Consider the following 20,630-nt stretch of genomic DNA (forward strand, 5'->3'; position numbering starts at 1 on the left):
TCTCAGCCCTTTTCTAATCAATAGCTCAGATGCTGGAGCATTCATTCACTTCTTTCCTACCTGAAAGGATTTAATCCTCTACTCCCTAGGTGTGTTTCTACCCTTTGTATCATACATTCTTTGCACCCAAAGGTACTTAATATGACCTAGATGAATAAGTGGGGATTACAACACAAGTTTTGCCCTATCTCAGATTATTACCTAAACCCCAAAACTATAGTAGTATTCCCATTTTCTTCCCAGCGAATGCGTCATTAGTTTACTCAGTAAGAAACAGCATAAATCCTCCTGATTATTGAAAGTTTAGGGCACTTATCTGGGCACCAGTTAGAGCAGTACTGAATTTCCTTAGGCAGCCCTCCAGTTTCCAACTAACTTGACAAAGGTTTTCCCCGAAAAACTATTTTACAAAAGGAGCAAGCATCCTCTCTACTCCAACAAGTTTTTGAAAGAAAAGTCACAGCTGAACTCTTAAAAAGTTTCAGGTGAGACTGTAGAATGTGATGGTAATGCATCCCTTAGCAGATGACAAGGTTTAAAACACATTCCTGTTTCCTGCTTGTCTTTCAAACTTGTTCATTCAAGTCTGCTTTCTGCTGGCAGGTGTGCAATCTGTTACAACAATTTACCTCTCCCTGGGAATTGTGCAGGGAAAACGCAGCAAAGAGATGGATGTTCCAGAAATGAAATATGTGAAGAAAAATGTGAGATATTTTTTGGGTTTGATCCACGGCTTTCCTAAAAGCCTGGCCAAGACTTTAGAATAAAATTTCGCGTGGAGGGACCTCTGCACGTTTCCCTCCTCACTGTATCTGGATCTGAGGTATATCTTGTTTAATTTAAAATAAACTGCATGTGTGCAGAAATGTGCTCCCAACAGTTCATGGAAAGCAAGGAAGACAGATGATGAAGCACACATGAAAAACACTAATAAACCTGCACCTTCAAGAGAAAGCCCAAATGATAACAGAATGGCAGTTGCATATCTCTACCAAATAACTTTTCATAGATAAGGAGGCTAACTCTGTTTACTTGACAGGACCTAAAGATTTGCCCACAACATGCCAAGTACTGTGCTGCAGGGTCCTACATTCTGCTTAAGCACTCCAATACACTTTCAGATGTCAGCTTAACATACCCCAAGAATCTGACTGAATAGCAAAGCGTAGAGTGGACTGAGCGCTCCATTCACAGCTGCTCCCAGAGATCCTATCACCATGTATGGCCATTCAGAGGCATTATACTTCAAAATCCGGGCAAATGGGACAGGTTTGACTTCCTCCTCCTCCTCCTCAACAAGTTCCTGAAAAAAAGATTGGATTTATGAAATAAATGCATTATCCTGGTGATGCTCTCCATATGGCAGTGAGATACAGTAATTAGCCTAGTCTGTTAAATGGCTGCCTCCAGTTACTCAAATAGCTGCTCTAGCATTATATGGAAAGGGGCAACGATGGGCCTTGGCTGCTGACTGGAGCTCTTTCGCAGGGCTAGGTATGCCTTGTTCAGCTCAACGGATTCCAAATTAAAAGGTTAATTATGAGCAGACTTTCTGCTACTGAAATTCAGACTGTTCCCATTTTGCTGCTTCCAGATGACGTACGATGCAACACTCAGTATCAAAACTTAAGCTTTTTCCTCACAAGGGCCTTTTAATCTCTCCTGGAATGTTCTTAAATATTATTTTTAAGCATTATGGGTGGACACACTGATCAGGCTCTGCATCAAATTAATAGGTATGCAATAGAACTAGAACAAAAGAGACCTCACAGATATCTAGAGTCAAGTTTTATACATGCTAATTATGTCTCCCTTTTGTGAAACATCCTCAGGCTACAGACAGAATTCCCATAATTACTCCCAATAACAGCAGAACATTCATCATCAAATTACAACTTACCCTGCAGTTTGATTGTGCAGTTTTTCTGTAACACTCAGTGTGCTGAGCCCTGTTCATCTCCCTTAGTTCACACGGCTGGAAATGCCCAGACAAAACTGACCCTGTAAAGACCTATCTGCTGGAAATGTGCGAGGGTGAATGAGTGGGAACATTTTGTTTTTCTCTTCCTTCTAAGCCAGTGCCAGAGTGACAGCACTGAAGCTCTCTTTTTAGCCACAGAACAGGCCCAACAATAGCAATAACAGTGACTTCAAACTGCTGCTTTCTGCACTAAACAACTGAGGCCCTGCAAATTGGTGCAGGGAGTTTCTTAAACATTTCAGAAACCCACTGTGTGTACTCCTAAAGAACTGGTTCTATTCTACATAACTTTAATGCATGCCATCTTTATTTTCTACTCCACTTAACTGCACAAGGCACTGCCACTGAATGAATTATGGGCAAGACTGCAATGAGGGTCTCTTTTGACTCACACGCTTCCAAATGATGTTGAGAGGAAAAGGAACTCACTACATTAAATGAGAAGCAACAGCATTTCTATTGCTAAGTGGCTATTACACTTCACTGATAACATTTTGTTTTTTGTTGGTAAGTCAGCTTTTCTGAATATGTCTTTTTCAACTTAATCTACAGCCCATTTAATAATTCACAAAAGCTCCTAGTCTGCAAGAAATTTTATCTGGACCAATCAACATAAGGACCATCAAAATGCAGCCTAGAAGATACAGAGGATAAGACCTGAAGCTGTGACTTCAGGTATAAGAAAGCATCAATCCAAAAATTCATATCTGCCTATAACAGAGGCACATATCTGTAGGTTCTCATTACCAAGTAATATAAAATATATCCCTTTTGGTTGCAATTTAATAATGAAGTATTAGGCTTAACCTTTTTTGCTTGTCCATCATCTTCCTCATAAGACTTAAGATACACAGACTCTGCCTGATCTCCTACAATGGATAATGGAGGGTCAGGAACCACATTAGAGAGCTGAGATCTAGACCGCTGCCGAAGTGAAGCTCTGTGAAAGAGGACAAATATGGTCAGTTACTCACAGCTCAGTAACACGATTCTTGCTTTCAAAGCAAATGTAGTTTTCATAACAACATCAGGATTCATTGACGCAACTTACGGGAATCCCACTGACTTTTTTCTTATTCCATGCTGTCTCAACATTTGAGATGAAACTATCTCAGTGGGAATAAATACTGTTCAAAAACCTACTCTGCTCAGACACTGTCTTATACGTGACCTTCACTGTCCAAGATCATGCTATATCCTACTCTGTTCACAAAAACTGTTAAGACACCAAGTCACTTCACCATTATTACTATCAAGTAATAAAGTCCAGAAACAATCCACCACTCCCTGATGAAACGTGACCCTACAATGTAGGAGATGTATTCACTTGAATGTCTAACACAAGCTTGCCTGAAAGAAGTAATTAACATCTAGGTATAAGATAGTCTGGCTTGTAAAATGCTTTCATTTTTACCAAAAAAAAACCATAATATAAATGTCCTCATATGTTGCATTGATTTTTCAAGTAATTACACAGCAAGTCTTTTTTTTTTTTTCCTCAAGTGAACTGACTGAAAGTGCATTAGGTAAAATAAATACATGGCTACATGACTGTAATATTAAAAATGGAACATTGAAACAGAAAGCCAAAACTGACAAGGGAAAGGTACTTTGTCTAGAAAGTGGAATAAAAAAAGTCTATTTATCCATGGGCTTTCAATCATTAACAGATTACCTAAGCCCTTTCTTTCCAAGTTGACTTTGTCTTAGTAAAATGATTGCAGCCCCTTCACCCCTTATTAACCAACATGCAACCCAGCAAATAATTACTGCTATTGGGATTTTTGAATGGTGGAAAAAATATAGACAGATCTGAAAACATACTGAGACTCAGTGACTTTTAAGACTCACCGCAAACTGGCACGATAGCTTCCTCTTCTGAATGACTGGACTTCCTCAAGATTTGGCTCAACCACTTTATTTTCTGCTGCTTTAGAATACAGTACATACAGTTCTTCAGTTTGTGCTAAATTTGCATACAACCTAACTCCTATTTAAAAAGTGCAATCTCCAAATCATAACTGAAATACTTTGTAGAAAGTGAGGAATATAATACAATGTTGATGCTCGACCTGCATATACTGTAAATTTTATATCTGCAGTATATCTCATGAAGATAATTAAATATTGGGCTGTCTCACTTGAGTTGTGACTCCTGAAGGCTACTGCCCTATTTCAGTACTGCGATTGCTCTCTTCTTTTAAGACAATCATCACCAAGATATGATGTTTACAAAATTAAAACAAGTCATTCTCTTAGACCTTTATTTCCAAAAGCTTTGATTCAAATTTGCTTCCAGTAAAATAAATACTTGCATTGCAAATGCAGCATGTCTGGACTGTCAGCACAAAATCAAGATATAAAATGGCAGGGTATTGCAGATCAGGATTATTGTTTCAGGGCAGATCTGTATCAGGAAGGCAATTCAGTGCATATGCCTTAAAAACTTTGGATAGAGCTGTCAATGTATTATTTTGATGAATGCTAAATTTCAGCCATAAAAATATCCAGGGAGAGTGGGAAAAACAACTAGACGCTACGAAAAAATAACAGTAATCTACATTCTCTGGAATTGTATATAGTTTTATATAATTTTATAAGAGAAAGCAAGACACTTACATCCTGTTGCTGCTCTAGCAAGTGCTGTCTCTCCTTTGCTTTGCAAGGTCACCAACATGAAATAAACCCCTTTTCTCTTCAAGAGTTCTTCATGAGTTCCTCTCTCCACAGCCCTTCCGTGCTCGAACCCAATGATGACATCAGCAGCTTTGACAGCAGACAGGCGGTGAGCTATCGAGATTGCTGTGCGGCCAAGGTGAGCCTGACAGGAAACAAAACCAGCCCCAGTGCCAGGAGAGCAAAGGGAAACCAATTGGAATCAATGCTATATAAAATAAAGTTTCTCCAAACTGAAAGGAGTCTTTCAAGTGGTTTTATCTGACTCTGGCTTGAATTCTATCCACAGTCCATGTATTACCCACCAAAAAGGAGACAAAACCAGACATCTGCAAAGTCCACAGCTTATAGTGGGCCTCTGTGCTGCAAAAATTTAGTTGTAATCAGACAAGTGTTACACACAATAGAGAAAAGTGTCCTTCTTGACAGGGATGCAGCTGGCAAAATTTTGACAGTCCTTAGCATCTTATTACTTACTTCATGCCAAAAGCCATAAGGAGTTTATTGTTGGACCAAGAAAACATGGACCAGATCATAATTTACACTGAACAAGATGGAGCCTAGACAATCTCCCAGGACAAGCAGCTATCTCTGGACAACAGGAACTACTGATCCCCGCCAACGTCCCATTGTAACGTTCATGTCTTGTTAATAATGCAAAAATTCTAGTGCTGCATATAAAAGCTATCATTAAAAGCTTTTCACTACATTGTCAAAATTCATCAGCACTGCCTGCAAAGTGCATTCAAAATAATTTCCGCTCTTATAGGTATGATTTATGCTATAATATAGCAGACCTTTTGAAGTGCTTCCTGGACAACTGCTTCACTTTCATTATCAAGTGCTGAAGTAGCCATATCCAGTAGCAGGATTTTAGGGTTTCTCACAAGGGCTCGAGCAATAGCTATCCTCTGCTTCTGACCTCCGCTCATCTGACTTCCACCCTCTCCAACATGAGTGTCAAATTTCTGGGAAAAGAAAAAAAAAAAACACTGCATAACAAAGTCTTCTATTAAGAATCAACATAAACATTGTCAGACTTGTCCTAAGAGAAAATATAAAAATCTTCCATTTTTGAAACAGAAAAAATCTCACTAGTATATCAGACAAACACAAAATAACATTTTTCATAATGAATAATATTGTTTTGCCTGAACTGGGGTACCAACCCCCAAATCAAAAGCATGCATTGATAAAAAAGTAAAACATTCTGGTTGTGCTCAGAACAACTATATCAGCAAGAGCTGCAATGGAGAGGAAACATCTGCTCACTCTCCATCAGATGACTCACTAACCAACTTGCCACGAAGCTGGACATGTCTGCTGATGGCATGTGACTCAAGAACACTGTCTCTCTGATCATGATCATACGCTAATAGTACCAGGCTCAGCTAGAGAATTAGATGAACACACAGCCTAGGGTCAAGAGAGCCAGTATAAATGTATAATCATGCATTATATTAATTAACTTGGTGAAATCCATGTAGTAAGACCTAATTAACTCTCATATAAGAGAGCAGGTTGCTGCCTACTCTCCCTTTTAATCTGCCTTTCACAGATGGTTGTATTGAGGGGAAGGAGAAAGGACTCTTCTATTTTACGTCAAGTTTTACTTTCAAGGCACAGTATACCTGTGGCAAGTCCATGATGAACTTGTAAGCATTGGCCTGTTTGGCTGCTCTGATTATGTCTTCCATGGTAGCATCATCCCGACCGTAGCGAATATTCTCTGCAATCGTGGTAGCAAACAGCACTGGCTCTTGCTCAACAACACCAATCTGTGAGCGCAGCCACTGGATATTAAGGGAACGAATGTCATGGCCATCCAGAGTAATCTGCAGAATCCAAATAAAGCAAAGGCAAGCAAATAAAATAAAATTCAGGGACATATTCCCTTCAGTTCAGAGACAAAGAAACACAATAAGAATAAAAGACCCGTGGTGCTGTTTTTCTATGCCCAGTATAAAAAATGCCTTTCATACTTGAAAAGCTGCAGTGCAGTGGCAGAAGTGTTTGATAGTTCTTGTGCCTAGGCATTGTGCCCTTGATTCATTTCCCTGTATCTCACTTTTCTTCATCTCACAAATAAAACCAAGTGGAAAGTACTCATCAAAATCACTCTCTTTAAAAGGACTAACTAATTTGAACATACACAGATAAAGCTTTTCATCAGTAAATCTGAATTAAAAGCTCCATGGAATGCAAGGCAGAAAAATCATCCATCCTCATCCTCCACCATCTCCCTGCAGACACTTTTTAAGACAGGTGTTATTCTGAGGGGGAGGGATTTCTATTTTCTAGATCAGTCTACTCACAGAGCCCCAGAAGATGTCCATGCACCTTATTTTCTAGTCCCTCCCTCTCATTTATGGAAAAGAATACTTTTAGACAAATTTATTCCATTGTTTCTGTGCTGGGGAAGAAACTAATGATGAAGAGACCTTATTGTAAAACATAGCAAGCAAAATTTTACAAAAATATTCCTAAGAAAAATAAAGGTTTCAGTGAGCAGTGCCACTGTATTTTCCATACATTTCCTCGTCCCCATTAGGTTATACAGTGACGCGTTCTTTATGAATATTGAAACTTTAGTCTTTTGGCATGAACAACACAAGAAGAAATCACAGAAATCACAGAACACACTAATGAATCTGAGCTCTATATGCATGAGATTGGCATACTATGCTACATTAAATTGGTTCTTTTTCTCTTACACACTTAAATACAGGTAACTACGTATGTGATTTGTGCCATTTAGAGAAATAAAAACAGAATGGAGCCTATTAACAAATGTAGCTCATACTCTTAGCCAATCCATTATTCAATGGTAATGACACATGCAGAAGCACATTGGAAGTACTGTCCAATAATGATTAAATGTTCAATACTGTGTTTCCCAGAACATAAGATGGATTATCCATAGGTACTGTCTTCATTCAAGTTAGCACTGAATTTTTATTTCACCCTAACGGTTTTTTTCTTTCACATAATTACTCTTGATAATATTTATTCAGCACCCCCTTTCACTCTTTTTTTTTTTTTTTTTTTTTTTGAATGATTAAAATAAACATTAGGAGTCAGAGTCTTCCTTTCCCTCTCAGAGAAGAAACTCTTTCAAGTCCCAGTAATACAGGAACCCCTGCCAGAATGAGACACTCACCATGCCATCAGTAGGGTCATAAAAACGCTGGATGAGCTGTATTATTGTACTCTTTCCAGCTCCACTAGCTCCAACAAAAGCTGTTGTCTCCCCTGTTTTAATAACTATGCTAAGGTTGTCCAAAATCTGGAGGGAAAAAAGAAAGAAAAAGAATCCATCCATTCTCTCTCATAGCAATATAGCTAAGCAGCAGGAGGAAATCCACTCTATGTTCTTTCTTTGAAAATGCAGATTCTAAGCAAATGTACAAAATTAAAAAATAAAAAAACTAAGAAGAAAAACAAAACTAAGTATATTTACATTGTTTGAAGACCTTATAAATACAGACTGCTGTTTTCTATGACAGGCATCACATTTTGATCTTTGTTTGTTCTTGCTGTTCATCAATAAGAACAAGTCAATACCACTGGAGAGCCTGGCAATAAATCCACTTTAAGGAAGGGTCTATATGAATTAAGAATGCCTGTCCAAGGACAAATGTTAAGAATATAGAAGTGAAATTATACAGAATATTCCAGTAATTCTTCATGCTTCTGGGTCTACCCAATATTATGCTTTTTTCTTTCTTCCTTTCTTTCTTTCTTCCTTTCTTTCTTCCTTTCTTCCTTCCTTTCTTCCTTCCTTTCTTCCTTCCTTTCTTCCTTCCTTTCTTCCTTCCTTTCTTCCTTCCTTTCTTTCTTTCTTTCTTTCTTTCTTTCTTTCTTTCTTTCTTTCTTTCTTTCTTTCTTTCTTTCTTCCTTTCTTTCTTTCTTTCTTCCTTCCTTTCTTTCTTTCTTTCCTTTCTTTCTTTCTTTCTTTTGGAGGATTTATCAATTCAAACACAGCAGCAAATAGTGGGGTGTACAGCCGGGGTTCCTATACCTTTTCCCAGATGTTAACTGTCATATAATGCATTCCTGGGGTAATGGAAGATTTCTATAAAATCTCCTTACTCTGTCCAGCTGACTACTTTGTGCCCTATTATAGCTAATGTTGATACATGTGCATAAAACTATGTGCAGATAAAATCGTCCAAACCCAGCAAGTTTATGTTCTGCAGCAAGGAATATATATGACGATATTTCAGAATGGTAAAACAAACAATGGTAAATAGAGGAACACAATTGATAGATGAATTACTTAGTTTACTTTTAAACAGGGAGTCTAAAATTGCAGAAAGAGAACCCTATTGAAAATCTAGAAGCTGCTGGCAGGTTATTTTGTTTGTTTTCAGTAAATGTATTCACAAAAGGGATGATAAATAATTACCTTTACATCAGGTCTGGAGGGATAATGGAATGTTACGTTATGAAATTCAATTTCACCTCTTACTTTATCCAGCTTGTAGCCTTCTTCAGACATGCTGTCAATTGTGGGTTTCTAGGGTAAAATTTATTGTGTTATTTACTTGTTCCTGAACAGCCAACACTGTTGCAGTAGTAGATAAATGTTTTCAACACCGTACAAAGCCAGAACATCTCTGAAAAGCAGTTGGTTGAATTGAGCTAGCAGCAGAATCCGCCCCAGGGCTAACAGGTAAGGGACATGATGTTATAGGCTAAAATAACCAGGGAATTGTCCCCACTAAGTAGTGCAGGCAAGATGAATGCACCCTCTTTACTGCATTTGCAAAGCCTACCACTCAGCTTATTTTTCCCGGAACAGAATAGCTGCATGAATTAAGCATTTTAACTAAGTCAATTCAGGCAGCCCTTGGGACTGAAATGACAGCACTTTGCACGTATAAACTCTCTCTTAAACCACTGAGGAAACAATAACTTGCTGAAATACTGCACACTTCGTCATTTTGCATTTCAAACGTTCATCCCTGAATGCCCCATCCTAGGAGAAGGAATCCTGAAGCTTTTCTATGATGTGCTTTGGGTCACATATACTTTTGGCCAGGCTCAGATGTTGTGGACTGTACAACATGAGCAGAAAAGTAAGAGAAATTTGAGGAATCCCAAAGAAATCATTTTTTTTAAGGATAGCTTTACAAGGAAATTTATGGAAAATCTTAACCACAGAATAAAGAAAATTCAATAAAACTATGATTAAAACTATAATATCAGTATTTGATAACGGACAAACACTTTTTTTTAAATGGAGCCTAGCAGATAGAAGAGAATTTTAATATTAGAAATGTGTTCTAAGATGTTAAGAGTGGCTAAAAGCTTTCTTTTATGAATACGTTCTACTTAAATTCTGATATTAAGCTATGAAGAAAAGAGTTTCACTGACCCTGCAAATGAGAACATCAGTATGATCACACTAAAGTTAAGTGCCAGAGAGAACATTCATCACTGCAGAGGTGAGATGTTAGTATCCAGTTACAAATCTACAAATGCAGCAAGCAGACGATCTAATTTATCACCCTTCTCTAGATGAGAAAAAAATCTCATTTCTGTTTTCTTTTTACCCTGCAGTTATCTGACTATCTTGAACGTTGCGATTAATCCTTACTGTTGCACATCTTCTGTGCTTTTAATTTTTTTCTCTAAAAAACACTTCTTATTCATCTCTTTTTCAATTATCTTAAAGGAAAATCTTTAGATAATTAAGTGCATCTATAAGACATATGCGTTATCATTATTATAGAACACTGAAAGGTTACAAAAAAGTCTATCAGTGTTACCATAGTTATTTTAGCCTTATTTATATACATTTATGTGATCTGTAAAAGACAGGCAGCATTTTAATGTGTTTACACACTTTCAGCACAATAACTCCCATCAATGACCAGATTCATTAAGTACCATTAAGAAATCTACAGTTTTGCCAGCCATTAAATAAATGCAGATACAGAAAGGAATCTTTATGAATAAACACCGGCAGCTCTCAGACCTTTCTGACATAGAAATGTAGCTATGTATGTCATACATACAATCATACATTACATCTTCAAATGTACAGATATGTATTTCAAATACACATCCGTACAGAGAATACTGCAATTAACATTTCTGAATGCTGTGAGACCTCTCCCTGTGCTCACTGGGTGCCATTTTGATTTTGGGTAGCTCTAGGATGGGTGACCCAGAGTGACAGAGACTCCTACTGGCAAATGTCAAATGGATCACATTTCACACTATGTGGTGACAGTGAGGTAGGTACCTGCTGAAAATCTGACTGTAAGGCAACTGTTGCTTCCTGCCTGTACACTTTGTGTGCTCCAGCACCGATCAATAACTGTGTGCAAGGAGGTATGGAAGTGAGAAACAGCAGTAGCTGAGGTAAAGCTTCATTTCTGAGAAAGAGGATAGTTAAGGAATCTGTTCAACACCCTCTCTAAGGATGTGTGCATGCCAATCAACCTTTCTATCCCACATCTAATTTTTCTTTAATTGCTCTCATTTTTCCTAGTCTACACTGCAGACAAACTACTTCTGTTTGAGACTTACTTATTTTTCTTTCCACCAGTGACACAGCTTAGGAATGTATTACTTACTCTATCTATTGTCTCAAAAATGTTTGCTGCAGCCCCGCGTCCAGTGGCAAAGGCTTCCAGGCAGGGAGATGCTTGACCGAGATTTAAAGCTCCTACTAAAACACCAAAGAAAACCTGTAGAAGTGGAAGAAGAACTTAAGAAAATCTGACATCAGGTTTTTATTACAATCCAGAACTTAGGCAGGCAAATCAAACTAAAATGGATTAATGAGTTCTTGTGCATCAACTGATCTACAGTGATTCACCACGACTATAATTAGCACACAAAAAAAGGCAAACAAATACATCTTAGAATCTCCTTTTAAATACTGGAAGACCACAAAGAGGTCTCCCCACAGCCTTCTCTTCTCCAGACTAAACAAGTCCAGCTGCCTCAGCCAGTCTTTGTAGGAGAGGTGCTCAGCCTTCTGAGTATCCTTGTGGCCCCTCCTCTGGATTCTCTTCAAAAGCTCTACATCTTTCTTATACTGGGAGTCCCAAGGCCTGGACACAGTATTCCAGGTGGGATTTCACAAGGGCAGAGTAGAGGGTGATAACTGCCTCTCCTGTCCTGCTGGCCCCACCCAGTTTGCCTTTTAGGCTGCAAGTGCACACTGTTGGCTCGCATCAATCTTTTCATGCACCCAAGGAGGACCATCAGGTCCATCTCTGCAAGGCTGCTCTCAATGAGTTTTTCTCCCTCCCAGTCAGTACACTTATCCAGGATTGCCATGACCAAAGTGCAGTACCTTGCTCTTGGCCTTGTTGAATCTCATTACGGCCTTGTGGACCCCCTTTTCACACCTGTCCAGGTTATAACTCAGCTAGTCTTTTGAATTCAACAGACAGTAGCCAAGATACAAGCAGAAGTTATATAAAACAACACTACTGTTAAGAAAGAAATAAAATCACACAGGACTCAGTCCTACTTTGAAGCACACTGGTGTTTACTAGACTGGCTGAAATGAAAGAATCTACTGTATAAAGGCTGTACTCTGCAAACATCTATATGGTGGTATGCAGATCATGCTATAAATTCATACTGCAAAATAACTTCTTAGTGTGGATGAGTCCCAAGGGAAGTAGATTACATGCATGTCAGAATCCATCAAGAACAGGAGAACAGGTTCTGTAGCTTTGATTAGAAGAAAAAGGCAAGGACTTTCTTAGTGTATCTAAAGGCACCAGAATCGTTGGTGCACAACGCTTTTTTAAGGGACTAGGAAAATAATCTTTAAATATTTTCTACATATATCTCCCTCACTCCAGACCTCCAGGGTATGGTTGAAAACATGAAGTAGAAGAAAGATGACTGGCAAGAAAGAGAAAGGGGAGGATAATAAATAACCTCTCAGTTTACAGCTTCCATTTTTCAGCTACTGGGCAGCTCCCCTCTCTTTGCTATTTTTCATTAGAAAGCACTGAACTATGGTTGTGTACAAGGCAAGGAAATATCTTTTTTACAGCACTACGTTGTATCATCACTGGTGTCAAGAGGAGTTGCAAATGATTTCCTGTGAGGGACATCTTCCTTGAACAGAATGACTCAATTTTACTATGTCCTCAAAATAAATTACCAAGCTTCACTTAACAGGAAGTTTTGCATGTAGGCTGCTGGTGGTAGAGAGCTCTTATGTTGGGCAATTGGTAGAGAAGAACCAGAAACAGATGTCTGATCAGAACACTCAGGACATATCAAGGTTCAGAAGAAAATTACTCTGGTTCTGGACCAGAGCTTGATACTTGGGCAGCCTTGGTTTTAAGTGAACAACCGAGACATCTATAGATGCTGGCTTTATTGCATTTATGTCATCGATGTGTTAAACAGCAACTGTGCAAAAGACCACCAGGAGATTAATATGCTGCCTTTTTTTTTTTTTTTTTTTGTATTAAAATACAGGAGGCGTAGCTACATGTGTCTTGATAGCGTACGTATTTACAAGTTGCTTATCTATGGCACTGTATGGGAAATCTACAAAAGAAATGGTGCTTCAAAAGACCTGGAACCATGAGAGAGAGGTTAGATTTGATAAAATTTTCTTTGGTTGGGTTCTTCGTTATCACAATGTTTTGACCTTTATCAACAAAATAAAAGCTCTCCTGAGATGGCACTACCGTAGAAGCCACATGCCAGCCCACGCTATGGGAAAGCTAGTTTCAGGCCATGGTGCATCAGGCACATTATTCTGATCAGAGCACACTAGGAGGCATTTTAAGTAAATACAGATTTTTAAAAATCTTATTCTGGTATATCATCTACTTTCATGCATATAATGAGTAATGACTTTATTTATAAGTAAACAGATATGAAAATACTACGTCCCAGAATTAATCCTTTAAGAAACAGTCAAGAAAAAAGTTGCATGGGTACCTGTAGAAGAGTGCCGGGTGAATATTCATCATCTTCAAGGACAAGTTTAGAGCCATACCAAAAGGCTAATGCATAACACAGGAACACTACAAACCACATGTAACCAGTGAATAATCCCATTATTATTCCTTTTCTGATTCCCCAATGTTGAGCATACACTAAATTCTTATCATATCTGTAAAAAGACATAAAAATAAAACTGAATGAAATGAACTTGACAGCAGAATTAATATGAACAAACAGCAAGAAAATGAAATTAAAGTTCTCTTTCCCAATCCAACCGTTTTTTTAATCATGCTAACATTCCTAATTTACAGCGGGCACAATAAATTGAGGTCTTTGTGGGAGCTATGGTACTCTGTAAATACTATTCTTACTTATCTTGAAAGTACACAAGATTTTCAGATGTGCAGCAAAGTTCAACAATAAGTTCCTACAAAGGAGAATGGCTTGAAGATAGTATCACTTATGTTCTACTTCACCAATTGCATTATGAACAGATTTTGCATAAGAATGTTACTTGAAAACTACATTTCTGCAACATAAATGCATATAATTCTCAAAACTAACAGATGGCCGTTGTTTCAAAACTCTAAGATTAATTGCTACGGTCACGTTTCTACAGAAGAAAGAATGCAGAGACTCTTGACAATTTGTCTGAACAAACCTCTCAACTTCTTTCTTCTCGCCACCAAAAGCAGCTACTGTTCTGATGGATGAGAGCACTTCATCAGCCACAGCCCCAGCTTTTGCATAAGCCTTCAGTTCTCGGCCTGTCAGTTTTGCCACAGCCTGTAAAACCACAGGAAATTACACCTGACCATGATAAGCAGCTCTGACCATCACACAGTGCTGCATGAGGTCACCTCCCCTGTTCCTGCCACCGGGCTCACTGCTCATTCAAAAGTTTGTCTTCTAGTGTTAGGACATATATTTCTGTAGCATGCGTTTTGTCTAACAATTATCCCAACAGCTCTGCTTCAAATACCTAGAAAGAGCAGCAGACAACAAATGCTGTCCCTCCCTTCCTCTCTCTCTCTCTTGCTAGCTGCATTTTAGCAGATCATTGAATGATCATGCGTGTGTCCATCATGGCAGGAGGAGTAGGATCAGCAGGAAGAGCAGCAGGGGAGTTTAGCCAGCGTAGCAGAGCTAGATTCAGGAAGAACAGGTAATGGTACTAATGGGGGAGAAAGAAAATACATGTAGCCCATCACTATGCTTTGTCTCTTGGGCACAGCACCTTAGAGCACACTGGATGCTGAAAGCTTACTTGGGCTCAAAAAGTGCTCACCTTGAGTGTTATATGTAAACATACCATATTAGTTCAAGAATTAAATGTTCCTGGAAATTGTAATGTCATTATTTGCTTTTGTTCTTCAAATACTCTACCCTAAGCATCTGTTAGTCACTTTCTGAGATGAAACCATGCTAAACTGACGTTAAGTCTGTTTGCTTCGTGATAAAAACTAAAACTTGAGCTAAGGTTCACAAAGAGGAAAGACTTAAGTGTGGGTACGTGAAAGACATGGGGACAGAGAAAGAATTGAAATGGGGAAAATGACAAAGCATAAAGGGAATGAGGTCAGAAATAAATTGCAAACAAAGGAAAGATGCATTCTGGAGTTGATTTTTTTCCCTGCCAGAACATTGCTCTTCCACTTTATACTGAGTCATCATTCATATCATCTTCTTTGCAGCCAGCAGACAGCAAAAGGAGAGCAGGAAGAAACAAAATTTGTCATAGTTAGGCCAGAATGCTGATAGCAAAATGACAGCAACTGTTCCTATGTGGAAGAAGAGAGATAGCTAGACAGGGGGCTGAAACAAACTGAAGAGCATGAGAATGTGCACGAGGAGCAGGAACTGCTGAGGAAGGGAAAGGAGATGATAAGGCATAGGATCCTGTGATTCCCCTCTTCCACCTGGCTCCTCTACACAGTCACAGGGAGGTGCAGGGTGTGGGCGGAGAAGCAGAACCAGAATGACCGGGAAAAGACACAGCAGTTGCCAGGAGTAGGGATATCTTGAGGTGAGTCTGAGCAGCTGTTTTGAACTGTTTTAGAGCTCCAAGACTGGGTCATCTCTAAAACCTTAGGTGGAAAAACTAAGTCCCAAGTCTAATAACCATTTAAATCCAGCATGGAGTAATAGACAGATGCTGCAGGCCTGTTCTAATACCAGCAACCCCACTATCCCTGCACATGCCCCCACAGAAACAATGCTTATGTTCCTGTCTTAGATGCTGGATATTAGATTCTGGGAATGAGAATAAGTGAAGTAGGAGTGAAGCTCCTCCTTAGCACACACACATCACAAAATCATAGAACTGATCAGTTCTGCCGTGGCCAGAATCTGACTCTCTTGACTTTAAAAAGTACCAGCATTCCCCCTAGCTCTATGGCATGACCTTCCCTGTTCAATGTACCTGTCTTAGTTTCATCTGGGATGTAATTTTTTTCCTCAGAGTGTCTGGTATGATGCTATGTTTTTGTTCTAGGAGAAAAACAACACACTGGTGTTTGTAGCTGCTGCTAAGCAGTGTTGTACAGAACCAAGGCCATTCTCAGCAAAGGGCCCAAGGAGCTGGGAGAGCACAGAATTAGGACAACAGACTCAAACTGGCCAAAGGGATATTCCATACCATATGACATCAAGTGGAAGGAGTTTTGAATGGTGTGGGAATTCATCTCTCTTCTGCTGCTCAGAGGGTGAGGAGGGCCTCAGTCAGGGGGTGGTGAGCACTGCTTGTGCATCACTTGTTATTTACACTCACATACATATATACAGTCATAATTATTATCCTTTTCCTTTTGTCTATCTTAGTAAATAGTTCAACCTCAACCCACAAGTTCTTTTTTCTTTTTTTTCCCTGATTCTCTCCTCCATCCCACTGGGCAGCGGGAGAACGAGCAAACAACTGTGTGGTGCTTAACCACCTGCAGGCTTAAAACACAACAGCACCTCATGAGAGTGAACCTCATACTATGCACTTACCAAGCCATAGACAGCTGCTCCAATCCCAATGAGGGGACTGGCTGCAATGATAACGAGAGTCAATTTCCACCCACTGACAAATCCCAGTAGGAATCCAAACACAAAGGTGGTTAAGCGCTGGATGAAGACTGCTACTTGATCAGCAATAGCCTCATTAATTTTGTTAACATCACTGTGAGAGTAGGGGAAAAAAAAATAGAAAGGTCAGTGAGAGTGTATCTGCATATCTTTCCTTTGTATTGCCACATTTTGCTTTCCCTTGCAGAAGGCTTTTCCAAAAATGCTCAGCTACAGTAAGAAAACCTGGAACCTTTACAATGGCAAACGGCATTTATTTTACACATGAATACTACGGAGAAAATTCTGCCTTTTCCCAGGAAAAGCCATCCTGCCAGCAGTCTCGCTCACCGCTGTGCCCCAGCTGATGCAAAAGGAGCAGAGACATCTCAGCTGGATGCAGCCATTTGATAGTATAACTGATATGGCATATCCCCATTGTACAGCACTAACTGCAGCCTTGCTGAGGAGGTAGGAGGAAGGCTTTAACTCTCTTCATCATTCAACCTTACACCAGGCAGTTTGTTCTCTGAATATGAGAGAGTGGAAAAATAGAGGGATACAGTATGGCTGGAAGTATTGTGAAAACATGACAGCTGTGTCACGTGGGAGAGCGGTGCAATGGTTAACATAATTCAAACCCCATGCAGATGCAGAGTTCATTTGGTCTCATTTATCCATTGCCATTACAGAAAAAGCATCTCAAAACAAAATAGTCATTACACTTCTGCTGCTCTTGGCTACTCTCACCCCTGAGAACAGGCGAACCGGGAGCTCTTGGAACAAAAAGGAGCAAGTGGCACTGATGTTTAAGGTGCAGATTTATTAGTACAGTCCTCTACTTGAAATGTGAGAGTGCTGAGTTCAATAACATGCTTACATTTTCTTAAGAACTTTTTTTTTGCATTCAGGAAGCTTTTAGAAGGCTCAAGACAGTGTTATCCTAACAATCAGTGAACCAGGTGTTATTTATTCAAGAAATACGTGCCTGTTTCACCTTTTTAGTCATATTCCTCACAGCCGATTACATTTTGTATTTCTTCTTCATTGAAAAACAAGAAAAACAACACAGAAAGTCATAGTTACTACTTGTCAGTAAAGACAAAATATTCCCTTCAACTACAGAAAATCTTTTGCAGCTGTCCCTATTATTATGCAGGCATGACAGAGCACAGGGAGCCACCTAGAGTCAGCATATTCATCTTGCAGCTTCTTTAAGTAAACAGGAACTACAAAGCAAAGAAGCAAGCCTTAAACTCAGCTTTTCTCAGAGCTAAACGTTTACCCAGACGTTTTCTCCATCTACCCTGGATCCTGGATTTTTGAAGGTAAGTGCCTGTAACTGCTGCTTTAGCAGAAGATTAAGCAAGTCTCACTCTTTTCTTTCAAAAGCCAAGAGCATAGTTTGTGTGCAGTTTTCCTTTCCATTAAGTGAGAAGGCTGAAACCCTTAACTCGAACCTCAGAGGAATACGTGCTGGCAGCCTAATGGGAGACTCAGAAAGGGCTGGGTACAGGAAAAGACAAAGGAGGAGGTAGCAAAAGAAACAAAAAAAAAAAGAAATAAAATAAAGAAACATAACTGTAGCATAGCATTTACTTCCAACACGTGGGAGACAATTAGCCTCGTCCCTGCTCTCTATTTTGTACTAGAAGGTGTTTGTTAAATGCCTAAATTGGCACTCTGGTGTCTGGAAGTGCAAAAATGTTCTATGTAGTATATTTTTTCCAGATTACTTACTCAGAAATTCTTGTGTTCAGTTCTCCTACAGACGTGCAGTCGAACCAGCCTATATCCATTCTCATAACATTCCTGAAATAAGCTTTCCTGATTTTCTGTATCTGACGAGCTGCAGCCATAACCCAAAAGCAGATCTAGGAAGAATATAATGCAGTTAACAAATTGCAGTGAAAAGTCTTTCTAGTTTCTACAAACAGGAAAAAGCAATTTGGCTAACATGGAAAAAAAGAAAAAAAAGCAATTTGACTATCAATAAGCTCAGCATCAGGTAAAATACATACTAGCTACACACACAGACATTGGGCAATTTTATGATCTCGATCTTTAAATAATCCAACATTTCTTAAAGCCTCTGGATGAAGTTTTTATCTCAGTTTTGACAGAACATGCAAGGTCAGTTAGTCTGCACTGTTACATAAATGTCATAGGAAAACAGCTGTCCATTTGCTGTAAATAATAGAGGTACGGCAGCCATTCTACCTCAGCAAAGCACTCACATAGCTTTTAGAAAAAAGAACGACAAGTGCTTCTTGTGATTATAAAAAGATTCAAAAGCAGTGAATTCAAGCAGATTGTACTGGAATTGTCCAAGCTTGTAGCTTATCTCAGTCATACGGTTTGAATCAGTACACAGAACATATAGAGTGTGATTCTATTCCAACACCAATTTTACTCTATTACTCTGTAATATCTCCCTTACAGAAACACAGAGCTCAATTAGCCTACTTGGGAAACTGCATGCCCTTTAGCTATTTGCAGGAGAGCATGTGGCTTCCATAGTAACCACATTCAAGCAAATATTTCTTCTGGTGTGAAAGCAGCAGCACGCAGTCATCTCACTGGGTTAAATGCATCTGTGTACTAAGGTTTGCATGAACAAATCCTAAGTCTCAGATAATCAGATCTAAAATATTTCATCCAATAGGTTCAGAACTGGGCTTGTCTATCCTGCTAAAATACGATGTTGACTAAGCAGTTAAAGGGAATACAGTTATAGCAAACTTAATTATTTAGTGATTTAAACCTTGAAATCAAAATAGAGAGGAAAATACTGACTTGGAAATATCCTAACAGAAGTACGACACAACCAATTCCTCCATAGTAACCTGCAAAAGCGGTCATTTCTTTTTCAATGTCAAGCAGTCTAAAAAAAATAGAAAAAAAAAAAAGAATTAGCAATACAGTTTTTAGTTTCTCACATATTTCTAATGTGGTGTGTCTTCAAATTTAGAGTCAAGTCAGCTGGCGAGTCAGTTTGTTTTGCTACCAGAAGCAATTTCCTGGTCCTGAGGCTATTGTTAGCAGGTGCTGGTTTGCTTGATACTCCTGTGGCACAGGGCTGGGAGCTGGCAGGTACCAGGAAATCTTGCATCCTGCAACGGCCCTACAGTGTGAAAGGGCCAGATGAGAAGCCCCACAGGTCTGTGTGTTTGGTAGCAGCACAGGTAAGAAAGGTGTTTTAGGCAGCACCTGTCCAGCAAATTTTCATTAGATGTTGAATTACCTTATTTTGTACCATTATACCAATGAATAACACTCAAATTTAAGCAGTGTTCTACAGGGAGAAATGAGGGCGGTTGAAGCATATTCACATATTACTTTCCTGCTTACCTCAAGTGATCATCTCTTTTAGCAGAAATAGTTCTATCAAATAACTCCTAATATCTGTAAAGTGCACTGAATTGCTGGTATTACACTTTGACTATTGTTTGTTTGAAACAAACATTTTGGTTAGTTACTGGATATTCTTTTAGATATTTTTTAAACATTCTGCAGAGAGCAAGTTTATTCCGTAGGCCCAGAATTTGGTACTCTCCCATTTTAAGCCAGAAGGGAAAGTATGTACCTGACTTGATTTCCAGCAAAATACAATCATGAAAATAACTCAGGTGTTTAACATAAATACTTAGCACCATTTTAAATGTTTTTATGTATCCTGCCTGATAGCTAGTTGGTGCTTCAGAGGAGCAGAGGTCTGTAGCAAATTCTGTATTATATTTACCAGTCCCTTTTCAGGGTTTGGCTTGGACAGCTTGGATCAAATAATTTGGCTCCAGCCACCTACATTTTGGAATGCAGATCACTTCCCATACACTCTGAATTTCAGAGATCATTAAAGAAGTAAGCTTTAATTCCAATTACACACCTAATCTACTATTACTCAATGACTAGAGAACTTTTGGAACAATGTACTGAAAACCAAGCCCTAAGAACAGTTAACAGGTTCAGATTTGTCGACAGG

The 20,630-nt window shown here is 39.0% G+C and overlaps 1 protein-coding gene across 1 annotated transcript in view; it reads right to left on the reverse strand.

Moving 5' to 3' along the window:
* ABCB11 (ATP binding cassette subfamily B member 11) overlaps positions 1-20,630 on the reverse strand; it is a gene marked incomplete at both ends in the record, with an annotated part of 39,573 nt that overhangs the window by 10,411 nt on the left and 8,532 nt on the right. The window contains 14 exons of the mRNA XM_079538989.1: positions 1,139-1,303; positions 2,789-2,921; positions 3,833-3,911; positions 4,601-4,802; positions 5,455-5,625; positions 6,289-6,492; positions 7,818-7,943; positions 9,066-9,176; positions 11,245-11,358; positions 13,595-13,769; positions 14,262-14,386; positions 16,592-16,763; positions 18,389-18,522; positions 19,445-19,532. Coding sequence (XP_079395115.1) covers positions 1,139-1,303; positions 2,789-2,921; positions 3,833-3,911; positions 4,601-4,802; positions 5,455-5,625; positions 6,289-6,492; positions 7,818-7,943; positions 9,066-9,176; positions 11,245-11,358; positions 13,595-13,769; positions 14,262-14,386; positions 16,592-16,763; positions 18,389-18,522; positions 19,445-19,532 — 1,999 coding nt within the window. The remainder of the gene's footprint in view (positions 1-1,138; positions 1,304-2,788; positions 2,922-3,832; positions 3,912-4,600; positions 4,803-5,454; positions 5,626-6,288; positions 6,493-7,817; positions 7,944-9,065; positions 9,177-11,244; positions 11,359-13,594; positions 13,770-14,261; positions 14,387-16,591; positions 16,764-18,388; positions 18,523-19,444; positions 19,533-20,630) is intronic.

Source organism: Tetrao urogallus, assembly GCF_951394365.1.
Source record: "Tetrao urogallus genome assembly, chromosome: 8".
In the NCBI taxonomy this organism is placed as follows: Eukaryota; Metazoa; Chordata; class Aves; order Galliformes; family Phasianidae; genus Tetrao; species Tetrao urogallus.